At 53.8% G+C, this 17,413-nt stretch overlaps 1 protein-coding gene across 6 annotated transcripts in view; it reads right to left on the reverse strand.

Annotated features, from left to right (window-relative positions):
* Positions 1-17,413, reverse strand: part of RALGDS (ral guanine nucleotide dissociation stimulator) — a 39,204-nt gene that overhangs the window by 8,931 nt on the left and 12,860 nt on the right. Inside the window, exon 1 of one of the 6 annotated variants that reach the window (XM_048965847.1) lies at positions 10,322-10,782. The exons of 2 other annotated variants lie outside the window; for them this stretch is intronic. In XM_048965847.1, coding sequence (XP_048821804.1) covers positions 10,322-10,489 — 168 coding nt within the window. In that variant the 5' untranslated portion in view covers positions 10,490-10,782. Of the gene's footprint in view, positions 1-10,321; positions 10,783-17,413 lie in introns of those variants that run through there. 3 more of the 6 variants (XM_048965844.1, XM_048965849.1, XM_048965845.1) reach the window with 3 other exon arrangements.

Raw genomic sequence — 17,413 nt, forward strand, 5'->3', positions numbered from 1 at the left:
ATCAATGCATGAATCATTGGCAGCTGCTGTGCAACTACAGTGGAAAATATTGCCACAACTGCGAGGGCTTCCACTCTTGTATTTCACATCACGTGCTGAAAGCGCACCCAATTTTGATGTGTGTAGAGGCAAATTTCATTTCCCTCTTATATCCAAGGCTGTCAGATTCATTCATTTTTTGTTTGCTGACTCGTGTGATATCCCCCAAAGTTCCCCCTTTGCAAACCACACGCACAGCACGTGGCTCCCAGCGGTCTCCAGTTTGGCTCACGCCAAGAGCCGGGCGAGCTGCTACACTGCCACATTCTAAAATTTGGTTATTTATATTCTGCGTGAGCTTCCTCTTTCCTACCACTCTTTCTCCAAGATGCTGATTGTGCATTCTGCACGTGTTCGTTAAAAACCAACGAAGCAAAAAGCAGCAGCAGGGCCCAGGCTGTGCAGCACACCTCAGCACCCGCACTGAGCGTGCATCTCTGCTTGGTGGGACATGGCCTCTGGGCACCAAAAGCAAACCCTCCTTCATCAGCAGCTCCACCTGTAGCACACAGCAGAGATATGGGTAAACAGCCCCTTCCACTGATGGTTATATTTGTGCCTTCCACTGCAGTCATACAGGAGGGGCTCAGCACAGCGTTAAATGAGATCCAAAGCACAAAAAAAAATGGGAACGCAGCAAAAACGATCGCTTGGCCACCATGTCTGCAGCTCAGCAGTCCTGAACCTCCAGCCACTCCAATGGAGTCAGCACAAGAAAACCCCACTCTTGTTTAACCTGGGGGGGGAAAATCGGGCACACGGTTCTGCACGGAACCGGAGACTTTTGCAAAAGCCATAAGTGAACGCTGTGGGAGTTCACCCCCTGAAATACGAACTGGCGGCCGCACCAGATGGCCCGCCTGCTTTTCCAGCTCCTCGGAGCCGCGTTTCGCCCTGGGCTGTGTGAGCAATGCTGAGCTCTGGCCCTTGGTTCAAAGCCGTGCTGACTACAGCGGGGAGGAATTCCTGCTCCGTGCAATAAACTCTTCTGCTCTCGGGTGCGTGTTCTGGTACACAGCGCGGCGCTGAGCCCACGTCTGCACATGGGGCTTCAGTAACGAGCAAGAGGATTCAGGCAAGGTTTGAGAGCCTGGAGGAAGGGCTGCGGTGCAAGGAACAAGGCATGGAGCAGCAGGAGCTTGCCTGCATCGGCACAATGGGGGGAAACGCCAAACCTGAACAGCAAAGAAAACACTGGCTAGGAAACTATGTTTTGGAAAGCCTTGGAGATGAGTCACGGGAGTGGTTTTGGTAAGACAGGAGCGCAGTGCAGGATTAAGTGAGAGCATGACAACGCTCCTGTGCATCGCACACCATTACCCCACAGTTACCAGGTCTTAAGAGCTCCGCTCCCACGTGGCCCTGGGTAAGCGTGCTGGCTTCCAAAGACACAAAATAATGAACTGTTAGTGGAAAAAGGTATTCATTTCAGCACACGTGGAAGAGACAAAACTGCTTAAAGCGCTTTCACTGATGCTCCCTGAGCAACAGCTGGTTGAAAGCTCAGGATGGCTGCCTTGCTCGGCTTCCTTTCAGCTCTGCAACACAGAACTTGAGTTCTATAGGTGGGCACAGTGCAGCACAGACCCGTCCATGGCACATCCCCGACTCAGCAGAGAATTGCTTGAGCTGGAGTTCCCCACTGAAGCTCTGCATTTGCACAGGTTCAAAAGCCAGATGAAAGCCAAAATTGGGGGTTGGACTTCGCAGCCTCCAGTCCCTTCTTGTAATAACGCCTTCCACCAGCAATGGGAAATTGGCTCTTTCAGACAGAAAAGAAACCAAGGACATACCCTCGTGGTTTCCAACAGCTCTGAGTTAACTTTCATTTCATCCCCAGAAACAGATCCTGACCCCACGCAATGCACTGCAATAACTTTGGGGCCTCTTATGTAAAGCAAAACGGACGGCGTTATGTAAAGGAAACTGGAAACAAAAAGCCACCCCCATCTAGTGAAAGGAAAACAACTTCAGTTCCGCGAACCACAGAGAGACCACAAAAGCAGAAGCACCCCCCATCCTGCCCACACAAAACGCATGCAGCACAACACCCTTCCTCATGGGGACTTCCAGTGCAAAATCCCGGCAGATGTTGTCCCTTCCATGGCAGGTTGGGATCATCCCATCTGCTCCTCAGCCATTTCCTTTCCCTGGCCACGCTCAGGAAGCCCGCAGAGCTGGTGGGTGATGATGTGATTTGCAGAAAGGTGCCTAGTGCTGCAGTATCCACAGCTGCCAACACCATCACTGTGCTATGCTGGGTATCGAGGCTTTCCATCAGACCTTGGCAGGTCGATCTCAGGCTGTGTCCCTTTTCCCTTGTGCTGTGCTGCATTGCTCCAGTGGAGCTCAAATCCCGGCCCCACACAGTGCTGCAGCACCGGGGTGATGGGCAGACAGACGGATGTGTTTTCTTCTTTGACTTTTTGACGTTCTCCGCCTTCCTTCCTGCCTGCTCCGAGCCACTTCAGACCAGGAACGGATCCAACATAAAATAACAACAAAGGGGGAAACAGGAAAAGAACAGAAAAAGGGCCAGAAGCGAAGCTTCAGCCGGCTGTGAAAAGGGACTGTTTTTGCCAGGACACCCGGACAGCAGCGACAGCTGGGGGGCTGTTCTCACCCATCAGCTGCTTGGCACTGCAGCCCAGGCTCCCTGACACGCACAGCTCTGGGAGTTGAAGCAGGAGAAGCTGCAATGGGGAGCAGCTGTGCATCCCAAAGCAGCTGGGTGGGCAGAAGGAGGGCATCCCCAGCCACCCCAATTTGCCTGTCAGGAGGGTTTGATCCCTCTTCCATTGGGGTCTGCCCAAGCCTGGTAGCAGGTCACATGGAACAGAATCACAGAATCATTAGGGTTGGAAAAAACCACTAAGATCACCGAGTCCAACTCCAACCCATCCCCAACTGCCACATCTAATCCCACTTGCCGTGCTGGTGTCGATAACCCAGCATGGCTGCAGAGAATACTCAAAGGCAGCTGCCTCCGCCTGCCTGGTTTAGGAAGAAGAGAAAGGAGGATCTGGTACAAAGGCATCTTGTGACTCGTACGCAGTGAGTCAGTGGCTGGAGAGAGGATTAGGAGCTCAGCACTCAAGTCCAGAAACGAGACAGAGCAGATATGCAGAATTCCTCCTCCATTTGCATTTGTTTTGTTTTCAAAGAAAACTTCGCTCTTTTTATGGTCTGGAAATCAAGAGTCCAAAGCTGGGTAAAAATGCTGCATGCCCACTCCATCCCCAGCAACCTCGAGGGGATCGGCCATGGGGACAACAGCTCCATCTGCCACCCGTGGTGTCTGCGTAACTCCACGTTTCCTACACAGGGACGTGCTGAAGCACAGCAGCAAACTGACTGCAGCAGGTTTTGCTTCCTCTCTACGTCCACGGAAAAAGCATCCAGCCGACACAGCACTTCCAGCTCTTGCTCCACTTTGCTTTGCTGTGAGTTCGTGAGCGCTCCGGCGTGCGCTCCTGTAGCATCCCAGCTCAGCACCAACACCCACAAGGCTGGGGCTGAATCCAAGGGACACAGCTGGGGCTGTGCTGGGAGAGCAATGGCTGTGAAAGCGCCTGGAACCCACAGGGTAATTGCTGGAAGTGAAACCAGCACTGTGTGACTGGTGGATAAAATATTAATGTGTAGCACTCTGTAAGAGTAAGCACAGCTCGAGTGGCTCGCAGCAAGCTGGGAACAACGGTCTGTGTTTCACTAAGAGGGAACGGAGGAATTTGGAAGGAACTCGCAGAAACAAGGTCAAAAAGTGAAATGCATTTTTTGTTTAAGTCCCACGCAGTGCGAGAGCCCTGCAATGCCTTGTTTGAATGTAAAGAGAAACAGGCGTGTGCCCCAGGCAGGCCCAAGCCTACAGGGTTTCATGCCGCCCTGCTGACCCTGATGCTGAAACGTGCCCCTTTTTGTACCACCTGCATCCCAAAGGTGTTTGCAAACAGCCAGTATGCAGAGCCCACTGACCTCACTTGGGATGTGCCTCACTGAATTCTGAGTTATGTTATCCCATGTGTTTCTGATTACAGGACCAGCACAGGGCACAGATCTCTTAGTGGTCTCAATTCCAGCACAATGCCTGTCTCTGGCCTATATCAACACTTACAAACAAGACAGTTCACCTACCCCAAATCTCTGCATTCCCAGAGACACAAAGCCACAAATACATATCCTCCCGCTCTTGGTTTGCAGCCTGTGTGCCTGTCTAGACAGCCAAAAATTTAATTTTAAGCAACATCAGCTGCTCCAAAACCAGGTTCCACTGCCAAATCTCCCCTCAGCCCTACCACATGGGTGACCCACATGGAGGCAGCGCACACCTGGGGGAGATGGCTGAGCTTTGCCATTCCCAAGCAGGCCAGATAACTCCCACATAGCTGTGCACCAACTCAATGGCTGCGGCTTGCGAAGAGAAAAACAGAGCTCTGCAGTTCCATCATTTCTAAGGCGTGCAGATTGGGATGGACAATCTGGAGGCTATCCAAGAACCACAGCCCTGTCTAGAGATTGAAACACGAGCACAGCCAATGAGCCCAGATCACCCCATGCCCAAAATCCCAGAGGAGGAAGACAAGGAAGATGCCGCTGGGCTCCCACCCTGCAAAGGGCACAACTTTGGGCTCTCTCCCAGCCCAACTCAATGCTACCACTGTGCGTGCGTGTCCACGGCGGGCTGACCCAGTAAACAGCTGAAGCAGAGAAAATGCATGAACAATCCAGGGCAGGGAGGCAGGGCGAGGGGCTGCCGGCAATAGGCATAAAAGCAGTGCTTTGTTTGCTGGCCGTGCCCCCAGCTCCCACCCTGCAGTGTGACGTCGCAGCCTCCATTTGCTGCGCAGCCGCAGGTTGACCCCGACTGCTCCCAGCCTCCCTCCGACCCATGGATGCCCAGCCACGGTTCCCCTGTGCTCGGGGGGGGGAGCTGAACAGGGGATGTTTTCACTTTGCACGTTTTCCCTTTGCACGTTTTCCCCTCTGCGCCTTTTCCTTTCGCACATTTTCCCTCTGCGTGGTTCCCTGCGGCAGCTTTGCTGCTTTGTAGGAAGAGCAACACTTTTGCCTTGTAATCAAGGAACTCTCAGCTTCAGAGCATTACTTAACTAAGTGTCAACGAGCAGGAGGTGCTACATAAGCAGGTATAGAGGCAGGAGTCAACATGCCGGCACCTGGGGGGCCTGCAGTCAGGATGCAAAGTCAACTACATGGTCTGATTTCCACAGCTGAAGCCACTGAGGGTTTAATTTTAATTGGCACCTTTGGAGAGAAAACAACTGGAGAAAAAAAAACAAAAATCAAGCTGTTGTCAAGTGCCTGAACTTGCACTTTGGAGCCCTGCCCTGAGAAATGGGTGTGTGTGCATCCCAGGGGAGGAAGGGGGTGCCCAGGGAGGGTGAACCCCCTCAGCCCCAACTCTCTCCCCCGGTTCCCAGCAGAATCCCAGCCCCATCCCTCAGCTGCCCCTGTCCGCCACAGCGACCTGCAGCAAACCCTGCTGTCAGAGTTCCCCAAAATCTGGAGGTGGAGAGCAGGCAGCTTCATGCAGCCCTCCCCTTCAAAGTGAAAATACAAATCTCATGTGGGACAGTAGGGGTACACCAGCTCCTTCCATATAAAGCTCCTACCGTGGCCCTGGCCTAAGAGGGGTCAACCCCCCAAACACTCCCACCCCTTTAGAGCCAAGTTTTGCAGGAGAATGAGCAGGATGGGGAGAGAGGGGGTGTGTGGGACACCCCCCAAGGAACACCCTAGGCAGTGGGGTGATGCTCTAAGTCACAGCAGAGCTGCAGGAGCGCAGGCTGTTCTGCTGCCAGCTCCCACTGCTGCAACTGGGATGGGATGTAGCAACCTGTGTCATCCAGACCATCAGAACATCACCCCTGGGACCCCCATAACAAAGCCACACACGTCCCTCAGCAGCCCCAATGCACACAGCCACCCACAGAGCTTTTTATGCAACATCTTTCACTGAAGCCCTATTTTTTTTTTTTGGCCCAGGCTGGAAGGTGAGGTTTGGGATCCAAACCAACCATGTGCAGCATCCCCAGAGCTCCCCGCAGATAAGTGCTGCCCCTGGCAGCCCCCTGCCATGCTCTGCCCAGCATGGCCTCCTGAGCTGAGCTGTGACTCCAAAACAGCCCCAACAAAAGCCACATCACTTCACAAACCAAAACATCGACTTCAGAGGCGAGGCGGGCACGGGCTCTCAGCTTTCGGGTCACCATGGAGACACAACCGCTGCAAAGAGCAGGGAAATGCCTCGTGGTTTTGCTCCCTATATGAAAAGCAGCTCTGGTAAGATGGGTAGCAAGCCCTTTAAAGCCAGGTCTGCACGCAGGCACTCAGCTCAGCTGCTCGTTGTTAAAGTGTGGTTAGCAGAAAGAAAAGCCACGCTAAAAATAAGGCCTCAGCATTCCAGATTCCGATGACTTTCCTCCCCAGTCTGTGCCATGTGTGAGCCAAAACAACTCTTTTCCTTCACCACCAGCCCTGGGAAACACCTCAGCCACCTCCATCCCACCTCTGCCATCCCAGCACAGATCCCATCCACATCCCAGTGGCATAACAGGAGCAAATTCCCTACTGACCATAAGACACACCAAGCACTCTGGTTATCTGATAACAAAAGTGCTGTGCTGTATGAATCCGTACCAACGAATGTAGCTATTGGCTGTGAGGGATTGTTTGCAAAACGCCATAAGCACCAAACAAACCAAACCCCATTAAGAGGCGCAGTGATTTTTGTGCTGCAGTCATTGCTTCATCATAGTATCATTAAGGTTGGAAAGGACCACTGAGATCATCAAGTCCAGTCATCAACCCAGCACCACCATGCCCATTATTGCCTCAAAGGAGAGCGGCACTGACCCCAACGCCAACCCCAACCCCACTCTGCCCCATCCACACTCCTGTCCCTCACTTCCCCCCCTAGAGCCAATCCCCAAGGAGCAGCCACATTGCTCCCAGGGCTCCAGGCTTCCCTCTCTTAACGGCTCATGACCAAAGCCAAACACAACAGTACTGCAGAGCATTGGGGCTGATGTGATGAGTGGCTCGGTCCCTGTGCTGGGACAGGAACAAGACAAACTCCAGCAATTCCAGGAGCCCTATTTGAGATAGGACAAGGATGCTGCCAATAGGTCTAAGCACTGCACAGGAACAGTAGAGGATAAACAAATCAGTGCACGGATCCTGCTGCAGCCAGTTCAGAGTCCAAATCCTGCTCCTTGGAAATGGCATTCCCTCCCCCTTTTTGCTGGTCTGTGGGAGATAGAGAAATATTTGAGAACTGAAACAGCCTGGCTGCAAGTATGCGTTCAAGTAAAAGGAACACAACTTGAAAAATTGCCACTCAGGCAGCTCTGGAGATAACAGCACTGGGGAAAAGCACAAGCAGGGAATGCCCAGCCCTTACGTGTGGTCTGGAGTGACCTAAATATGTGCTCTTTCAATTATACATCCCTGGGGGGGATGTGATGGCTGGCAATTAGAGGCAGAAGGGTGATGGAGCCCATCCTATGGCCAGACCAACTCACCCCAGCCCAAACTGGGGTGGGTTGCAGCTGGGACCCCAGCACTGAAACAGAAGGGCTGGACAAGCAGTACAACCCCAGAGCTCTGCAGTCATTTTGCTCTTTTCCTACAGAATCTGAGCTCATTCCACACTCATATCTGAGCACAAGGAAGCTTAGGAATCCTCCAAGTTCACATTTAGTTGCTCTGCCTGGGAACCCCTTGTCCATAGCTAGAAAACAAATGGCCATAGGAGAGCCATAGTAAGATCCTGGGGCCCTGTAGCAGCACAAGTGGAGACTGTAGGGCCAGAGAGGGCTAAACAAGATTTCAGTTTCCAGGGCTGCTAATCTGGGATTACAAACCTGCTAAAACCTCGTTCAGATCCCAGTCCCGGAGGGTTTCCTGCCCTATGGAAACAGGGCATGCAACACAACCCTTATCCAAACACATGGTGAAGCTCTCTCCAGCTTCTCTTAGTGATATCAAACAATCATCAGAAACTCCTCCCACCTCCTCGCTCCCTTCCTGCACTCCCATCTCAGCCAGCTCCCGGCTCACCCAACCCTTCTGGCCGGGAGCCACAAGCAGGTCCCTCTCCAGAAGCACTGACAGATGATGTCCATCCTGCAGATTGCACAGGGGATATCGGGTGGTGCCTCGGGGAGGGACACGGGCTGTGAGAAAAGGATCCTCTTCCATTGGAAGTGGAAAGAAAATGGCTTTTAAGTGAGATCTTCACCCCTCCTTCCCTGCCGTAAAGCACCAGCACTGACCTCCGAGGCATCTGGGCTGAGCAATTCAAGTTTTCGAGGATGTGTTTAGCAACTGAGAAATCTCCCAATTGTTCAAAAAACAAACAGAGCCAAAATAACCACAATCCAAGAGTTTTCAATAGCCCTCACCACTCACAGGGAGGTTGGGCAGTGCCAGCCCCAGTCTGTGTTTGGAGCATGGAGCAGGAGGGCCCCCACACTCATAGCACTGATTTGGGCAGGACTGGAAGCAGGAAGGTCCAAGTAAAAGGCAAGCAAAGCAGCACTGGAGATCGTTGGTTTAAAAACTGCCATTCCCCACGGCTAAAACCAGTTCAAGAGCCCTCGGACCTCCGAGCAATACAGGATAGGGAGGATTTGAATAATCCATCTTCTCCTCCCCAGATCCATCTTGCAGAGTAACCTCACCCGAGCCTTATAGCCAGGCTGCTGCCAGCACATTTGCCACAACAACTCTATTTAATTTTTGTCCCCTTTCAGCGTGCCTTTCCCCAGCTGTGTGCTGCAGTGACAGCAAGCCAATTCTGCTGCACACAGTGAGCGCTGCATCCCACTCCACGATGTGCTTTTTGGGGCTGCTCTGCCCTCACACAGCCACATCATGGCCCAGAGTGGACATCTCCAGGACACGGCCAATGTTCTGAACAGTGGGGATGGTTTGATGGTTGGACTTGATGACCTTAGAATAGTTGGGGCCATGCAATGCTGCTCCTCAGCCTCGTAACTTTGTTTTGCAGCCCCAGGGTTGCATCCTGTGGGGTGCACAGGGTGGCTGACCCCAAGGGGAGAAGCACAGGAGCCCCCATTCTGCCCCCTCCCTGCTCCTCCTGCATCCCTGCCAGCACCGCGGCCCCGTGCAGCCTCCCGGAGAGCAGCAGGCCGCAGGGGCTGGACTTCCTGCCAGACATAACATGAACCAGATGATGTGCTGTGAACAATGTCAGCACACCCACCCCCAGGAGAGAGAAGCAGGGGAAAAAGGGGGGGGGGGGGAAGAGCAAGCTGGAGAGAGTTTTCATGAGCTGACAAATCCCTGCTGCCAGGCCAGAGGTGAAGCGATAGGGCTGGAGCCAGCACTGATCCCGTACAGCCTGACCAGGAATTTCCACTGTGGGTTATGGGGTAGGAATGGAATCGCCGTGCTGAAGCGATGCCGGATATCTGCACGGAACTCAGTGGTTCCGCGGGGCGTCCCTTGTTCTCCCCCACCTCCCCCCCCCTCACCAGCATCCAGAGCCACAAAACACATCTGCAGCTGGCTCTGCACCCAGCCCAGCCCCTGACCTCGCCGATGTTAACCCCTGTGCCTCCAGCCTGCAGGGCTCCATGCTGCTGGGAATGCCCAAACCTCCCTCTCCCTCCCAGCACCGCTCGCTCTGAATCAATGACATTCCTGGCACGCAGAAGATGATCACCCATCCCGAAGAGAAAAGCCAGAGCTCTGACTCACGTTATTTTGGGTGCCTCAGCCTCCACCTCCATGCAACAAACTGCTCGGGTTGAGCCGCCCAGGGTCGAACCCAAAGCAACACCAACATTTTGCATCCTCCAGCAAAGCCCATAACCTTCCCAGAGGACACTTCTGTGGTTTAGACAAGCCCGAAGTCCTTAAGGGCAGATCAGAGCAGCTCTCTGCCTGCAGTAGCTGAGCTGAGATATTAATAAGATTTTTAATAAGACACTAAAAAAAAAAACCTTATTTTGAGGTCTGTCCACTTCCCCTGCTGCTTAGAAGAAGGGCAGCCCTTTGCAAAGCCCTGTCTGGCAGCCTGCCCGCCGCTCAGAGCAACAACACCAAGCAGGGCCACTCACTTATTTAATAAATGAAACGAAACAACGCCGCGTTGTCCCACAGCTGTCCCCATGCTTAACTCCGGGAGCTGCCAGAAGGCGAGCACCGCGATCCTCCTGCACCGGGCTGAGCCCCAACCCAACTCATCACAGCACGACCCTCACCTCCCAAATCCCCAACCCCCCCCCATCCTCACCTCCAGCGGCGGCAGGTCGGGGTCGAGCTGGGTGAAGCTGTGCAGCACTACGGGGCTGTTCTCGCCGGCCACCTCCAGCCTCACGCCGCCCCACAGGCTCCGCGCCCGCCGGCAGCCCTCGAACATGTCGGGGGCGGGCGGGGCGGCATGGTGCCGGCGGCTCACCATGGGCACAGCCACCGCATCCCCGGGCCGGTCCGGGGGGACCGGGATCCCGGGATAACCGGGGACCAGCACCGCCACCGCCCCCGGGATGGGAGAGAAGCTGCCGGAGGGAGCAGCGGTGGAGCAACACGGCTTCACCGAGGGGCCGGGCTGAGAATAAGCGGCGCTTGGATTTCCTCCCCCGCAGCCTCCGCCCGCCCCGGGGGTTGGCCCGGCCCGGCTCGGCTCGGCCCCCGGGGGGAAGGCGCGGGCGGAGGGGGCAGAGCTTCAGCCGGGAGCTGCGGGGGAGCGCGGGATGGGGCAACGCGGAGCCGAGCGAAAGGGGATCGAGGTGGGCGGCAATGGGAGAAGCCGTGCGGGCTGGGACGTCGACCCTGGAGGAGGGTTTTGGTATCGCCAAGCGTTCGTACAGCTCCTAACATCCAGCCCTGGGGTTCAGAGCGCACCACCTCGAACCCACCGCTAAGTATTAACCTAGTGCTTCAGCCGGGCTGCTTCTCATCATCCCGCGAGCTCAGCCCCCACGGTACCATCTGTGCTCAAAGCACCGCCCAGCCCCAGCAGATTTATGGGATGCTGCAATCATTGAACCCTTCGGCCCCTTCCCGGTGCTGGCCCCAAAGTTACAGCCCATGGAACCCGGGGCCCCTTCCCGTGCTGGCCCCGATGTGCAGGCAACCTGGGGGGTGCAGCAGGGTGCGGAGCAGCAGTGTGTGGCCCTGCAGGGATGCAGAGAAAGGGGAACTGGCCTGGGGTGCAGCAGGGCTGCCGATCCCACTCTGAAGTGTCTCTGAGCTCTCAGGCTAATGCAGAAACCACACAACGTAACTGTTTTCAGAGGCCCAGAGGAACAGGCAGAGCCGTTCCACACTTACTGCACGCACTGAGCTCAGCATCCTCTCACCCTTCCCTGCCCCTTCTCCTTCCCTGCCGATAAATGCATGGCAGCTGTTGCTGACACCACCAAAACCCAGACTCTTATGCCTCAGCTCTCTGCACAGCTGAAATAACAGCAGCCTCCCAGCCGTGCAGCCCCGCGGCTTTATTTCCAATGAAAGCATGGATATAGGGGCTGTGCATCCAGATCTGCCCAGGGCACCTCCTGCCTGGGCAGGAAAGGATTAACAAAGCTGAAATACTCCTCAACTTGAAAACGTACCAGGCAGGAGGATGAAGGAGGACAATGCAAGCTATTGTCCCGCTTATCTGGAGCTGCAGAGGGTCAACGGGACCTCCAGGGCTACACTATGGGAAAGGGAATAGAGCCCTGCACAAGGGCTGCACGCAGCCATACAACTTTGAGATGCTCTGTGGGGGTGATGCCAATCCTGACCCTGCATGCCATGCAGCATCGTGTGATGCAGTGAGATGTGCTCTGCAATGCAATGGGTCACATGCAGAGCTGAGCTCGGTGCATGCAGAGATCAGGATCCTCCAGAGCAATCAGTGCTGCCCTCAGGAGCTGCGGGGTCGTGGAGAGAGAAGCCAGGGTTCAGCTCTTGGGGAGGTGAAACTGTGGCCCCACAGCTGGGATGGCTCAGCACTGAGTGCACAGAACACATAGCAGCACTGCTCGTCTGCAGCTGCAAACCTCTGTAGAACCCCCCAGCTTTGTCTGACCTCTACAGAAAGCTATGGAGCTGTTTGAGGGGTTGCATTCATCCGTCCCTTGGTTGACCACTAAAGATAATTCCAGGAGAGAAACACTTCTGATAATGGATAATAAATAATACAGTGGCAGGAAGGCAATGGTGAGGGTTTAAAAATAGCCAGGCAGTTTCCTTTTCCCTCTCCTGGGAACCTTCTGGGCCTGAAAAGCAAAACACTCCAAGCGGGGTCAGGAACCCCAGTTCAGGATGTTTGCTCAGCACTGCCAACCCCACACACTCAGACATTGGGGCCGGCACTCCTGAGCACCGTGAGACCCAAAGCAAAGACATGCTCAGGGCTTCTGCTTTGCCTCTGAAGGGCGACCATCAGACAACAGCCTTGGATTCCTCCCCTACAGCTGTGAAGGTCTTAAAAATTTGTGCAAGTTCTCATCTTTGAGGTTCCTTCCAACCCAAGCCATTCTGTGACTCTAGGATTGTCTTACAGGCACGTGACTCCGGGATTGGGGATTTAAGGAAACCATCCACCATTGAACGACTCAGTGAAATAATAATAACAATAAAAATAATCGTTTCATATTTGGCAAACTCAGCAAAAGCTTTTCACAACATGCTGAGCACTTCGTGTTGACGTCAGCTGTGAGCATCAGCAGCAAAGACAGACACAGGCTGCGGGAAACCCCTCGCTTGGTTCCTTCCCATCACTCCACAGTGAGCATTTGGCTGAATAAACACAAACTGGTGCCCCTTTAGATCGCAGATCTGCCCTCATCTGCCACAGCTTGTAGCCCGCAGGCTTCCCCATGTGGCAAATGATGCAGAACAGGCAACAAATGGGCACTTGTGCCAATGCTGAGCCAATGCCCTGGGTGAGCTCAGCGCCTCTGGGGCAGCACTGCAGGTTCAGACCCTACATTTGTCTCAGCACCAGGGCTCAGTGCATGCTCTGAGTTTTCTCCCAGCATACACAAGCTCATCCCATAACCCAGGAGCACCCCCAGCTCCATCCCGCCCTCCCCCAAGCTGCTTTTCCAAGGCCCAGTCTTAGCTGGAAGGTGATGATGATGATGATAATCATTACTGGCATTTCTCATAAATCGAAGAACTAGCACCACTTCCTCATCTATTCCAGGGAAAAACCCTCAGACCTTGTGCAAGAAGGGAACCTGATGTCACCGCCGCACTCAGCACACCCTAACACTGATGTGAAGTTACAGCACCGCTCCCAAAATCCAGGAACCAACAGATCCCAGCCAGCTCTCCTAACGATCATCAGTGCCTAACGAAGGAAGCACACCAACTCCCCCGGCATTAGGAGTTCACCTCTCCACCCCACACTGCTGCACTTCATCCTGCAGCCCCGTGCACAGCTGGGCACAGCATCTCCTGCAGAGCCACACAAATTTGGAAGGCAAAGCAGCTTGCAGCTTCCACCCCATCCTACTTATCTTTGACAGCTGGACTAAATGATCTCAGAGGTCTCTTCCAACCTTTGTAATTCCACGGTTCATACCAATCCACTTTGCCATGGTATTGGAGCACCTTCTGTTCAGGGTTGATAACTTCAACCTCTGGTTTTCAGACCTGCAGACCTCTGAGTATGGAGCAGAACGCTGCCAGCAAGGGGAATCAAGGCATTTTCTGAGGAATGTTCACTGAACTTCTGGCTCCAAGGTCAGCTGAAGCCTGACATGCTGCAGACACTGATGCGTATTTCTTGCACTGTGTGTCTTTGAAGGCAGTGTTTTTCTCATTGCTGCCTTTCTGCCAGAGTGTTTTTGTCAGCTCATGTAACAAACACCACTTCAGGTACTCGTAACCAAAAGGAAAACAGGAAACCCCTTCTTTCTGTGTTGCTTAGCAATCAGCATACAGCCAGCTTGGGGCTCCTGGCTGCACTGAGTTGTAGCTTCCACCTTTGCTCGGCTGATAGAAGGGAAAGGACAAAGCATTGGTATGAAAGAGAAGAGCTATGAAGCCACAGAAACAGGCTGGGAAAGTCATGGATGGGCGTAACCCCTAAAGAGAGGATAAATTCTTCTCTGAAATCAAAACATGCAATAGAAAAATAGGGTGACATCATCAGAAGCCATTACATATATAGAAATACAGCTCTGGCCATTGCTGCAGCACCAACAAAGTGCTCTGAGCCCTGCGGGGTCCCTCTGCACTGCTTCCCAAAGGGAACAGAATCCACAGAGGAACATGGATGGGATGGGAGCTCAGCCTCTCAGACCCACACTCAAGGGCAGGGAGTACATTTTTCCAGCGATGGTAAATAGCCAAAATGACGCTTTCAGCTGAATTGTGTAAAAGGAGGCTCTCAGAAACACGAGGATCTGGCACCGGATCAATAGAGAACTCCCAATGGATAACAAAGAAACGTTGCTCATTGCCAGTGTGCTTTCCAGCCCTGCTCTCACCCCTCCTCCGGCCCATTTAGTGCAGTTAGCCCAGAACAGGATTGAGGTGGTGCACATTGAAATCTCAGATCCTGGAAACGCAGCACTAAGGTGAACCTGCACACAGCATTAATGCTAGAAGTACACAAGCAAGGGTACTCAAAAAAATCCAGTTAAACAGGAACAAAGCCCTTCAGTGGCAGCTATGGAAAGGGGATGTTCCAACAATGGTTCTGCATCGGGGAAAGCGTACAGCAGAAGCTGTTATGGCACGAGCACAGGGAGGCAGAGCTCCTATGGAAGAACAGCATCTGACAGAGACAGCCCAGGGAAAATTCCTCTCTGTCCAGGCTGGGATGTGGAGAGCAGATATGGACAGAGTCTGTCAGTGCTGAGCAAGCGAGCAGCAGGAGAGGAGCCTGGAAGTGCTGAAAGCCCAGACCTCGGTATTGCCTCTACGATACATACAGCCAAATGGCTTACAAGTCAATTAGGAACTGCAAAAGTCTGTTGGCCACCGCAGGTATTGGTAAAGCCTCAGAACAAAGGAGGTTTTAACACCAAAATTTTCCTCTCTCTCGGTAATGACCACTTTAAAGGTTTCCGCCCCACATTCTTTCAGCAGGGGAAGTCATCCCAGTTGTGCCTCCCAGATTTCCGTGGGGGTTTTGTGGCCACACGACCCCACTGGGCCGCCTCCATCCCTTGGAGGGCACTGCTCCTCCTGCCCACCTCAGCTCCACGCACCAAAGAATTTCGGTTTCCATTAAAATACCATTGCCATCCTGTGAGCCTAAAATTGCACAAAACTGAGAGCGAAAACGTTTTTGCGGCTGAAGCGTTTGTAAGCAGCGCCTCCCACGTGGACCTGCTGGTGCTGAATGGCACACAACCTCACGCTGCAGAGGCTCAGAGGAATCCACAGGATTCCCTACCTCCTCTCAGCCATCTCATATTCACACAGATTTAATTGGTCTGCCAACCCTCTGCCAAATCTGCATGATGTTGGGTTCAGAAGTCATTTGGGGAAAGGACGCAGACACAGACAGGCACCCACCAGGGAGAAAGGCCAGAGAATGGGATCCAGGAGGGTCAGGAAGCAGACAGTGAGCACCACGAGCTGCTCCCTATGGGCTGGGTCCAACTTCAGTGCCATTCTTGCAGCATCCGAGAGCTTTTCCCACCTCTGATCATGGCTCATGCTGATCAATCCTGTCCTGCACAGCCACCATGCATTTTTGTCACCTCAGCAGCTCACACCATTACGTACACATGGTTAATTACCCCATTTCTATTTGCAATGCACTGCTGAGGAGCTGTGTCAGTGTTTCCATGACACGCAGCGTGGCAGCATGCAGGTGCAACACCAGCCTGGCATGCACTGAGTCACCTTCTTGCAAAATCCAAAGCCCTGCAGAGCTCTGCTTCCCCTCCCAGTCTCAGTGGACATTCAGTGCCACTTGCAAAGCTCTCTACTGTGCAGCCTGGAAATGGAGGCTGGTCAGAGGTCTTCGAAGGGGCTTTGCTGCTGCAATGCAGCCAGCAGAATTGCTAGAGCCGTGCCTTGGGCTGACCCCAAAAGAACCAAGGATAGAGGGCAGGGTGGGGCGCAGGCTTTGTGCAGTAGGAAAAGCTGGAGCTGCGCCCTGCAGCCCGTCCCTCTCCTGCCTCGTGCTTCCCCCATCCCTCTGCCAAAGGGGAAGGGAAATCCGGGATTTTCTGCTGCTTTTCAGTAGGGATTAGTCTCCATTTCCTGGCTCCAGCAGTTCGGGGGCTGCCTCGGTATGACCTCCACAGACAGGGACTTCCCATCCCTCAGACCCCATCCCAATGCCCCACAAGTGCCCCAGCTGTGCAGGTCCGACAGCCTCCAGGCTGCCATGAAAGGCCATTTCTCCTCCATCCTCCCTATCTGCAGCTCTTACCTTGCACATCGTTTCAAGGATGGGAAGCAGAAGTGCAGGGGGAAGGTTGCTATGACAAAAGGAAAAACCTGAACTCTGATAGCAGCACACAGAGATGCCCAAGGGGAGAAGAAGAGGGTGAAACAGAAGGAGGAGTATTTTTTAGGATTATTTTTTAAGAGTAAGATTCTTACCATAGAGGCACAGGGGAAGAGGAGCAGTGGGGATGCTGTCCTTGGCCACCATCGGCACTGAGGGAGCACCTGAAGGTTTCGGCCGCGCACCGCAGCTCCCCTCTCAGACAGCCTGTGTGACCCACACACGTGGCCCCAGCAGTTAAAAATACCAAATATCACAAGTTCTGCCCAAACGGAGCCACCAGCACATTACAGCACGGTCATATGATGGAGCGAGAGCTGCTCCTCCGCCAGGCGGGACGGAGCCAACCCTCACTGCATAAATACCAAAATCACGCAATGAAATCACTCTGGGTTAGCATCAGAGCCAGCCCTGGCTGCATCCAGCTGTGCTCCATGATGGGCTGCAGCACTCAGCTGTCCTGCAAGCACATCACACTGAGACCAAAGGGGCTGTCTGCATCACACGGAGGCCAAGGCTCCAAGCTGAGCAGCTCCTCAGCACTATTTGCAGCCCAAGTGGTGAAATTCAGCCCTAATTTGCACTCTCACTGTGATGATGCTGGGACATTTCAGAGCACGATGAGAGCGGAGCGTATGTCAGCAGGAAACGAGGGCACTGGGGAAGCCACATCTGAAGGCAGGGCAGGGTCTGGCTCCAGGCAATTAATTGTGCATCTGCTCTGCAGAGACACGTCTGCAGAGTAAAAGCTGCAAGGAGAAGGGCCTCCTGCCTTTGGCCGTCAGACAGAGCTGGTGCTGAGGCGGCGGGGAGGAGAAAGAGCAAAGCAGCAAGGAAACTCTTGAGGATGTCACCCTGAACACCACATCACGTCCTCAGTGTGAGTAAGGGAGCAGCGCTGCCAAAGGCAGC

The sequence above is a fragment of the Lagopus muta genome, chromosome 19 (assembly GCF_023343835.1).
Source record: "Lagopus muta isolate bLagMut1 chromosome 19, bLagMut1 primary, whole genome shotgun sequence".
NCBI classification, from domain to species: Eukaryota; Metazoa; Chordata; class Aves; order Galliformes; family Phasianidae; genus Lagopus; species Lagopus muta.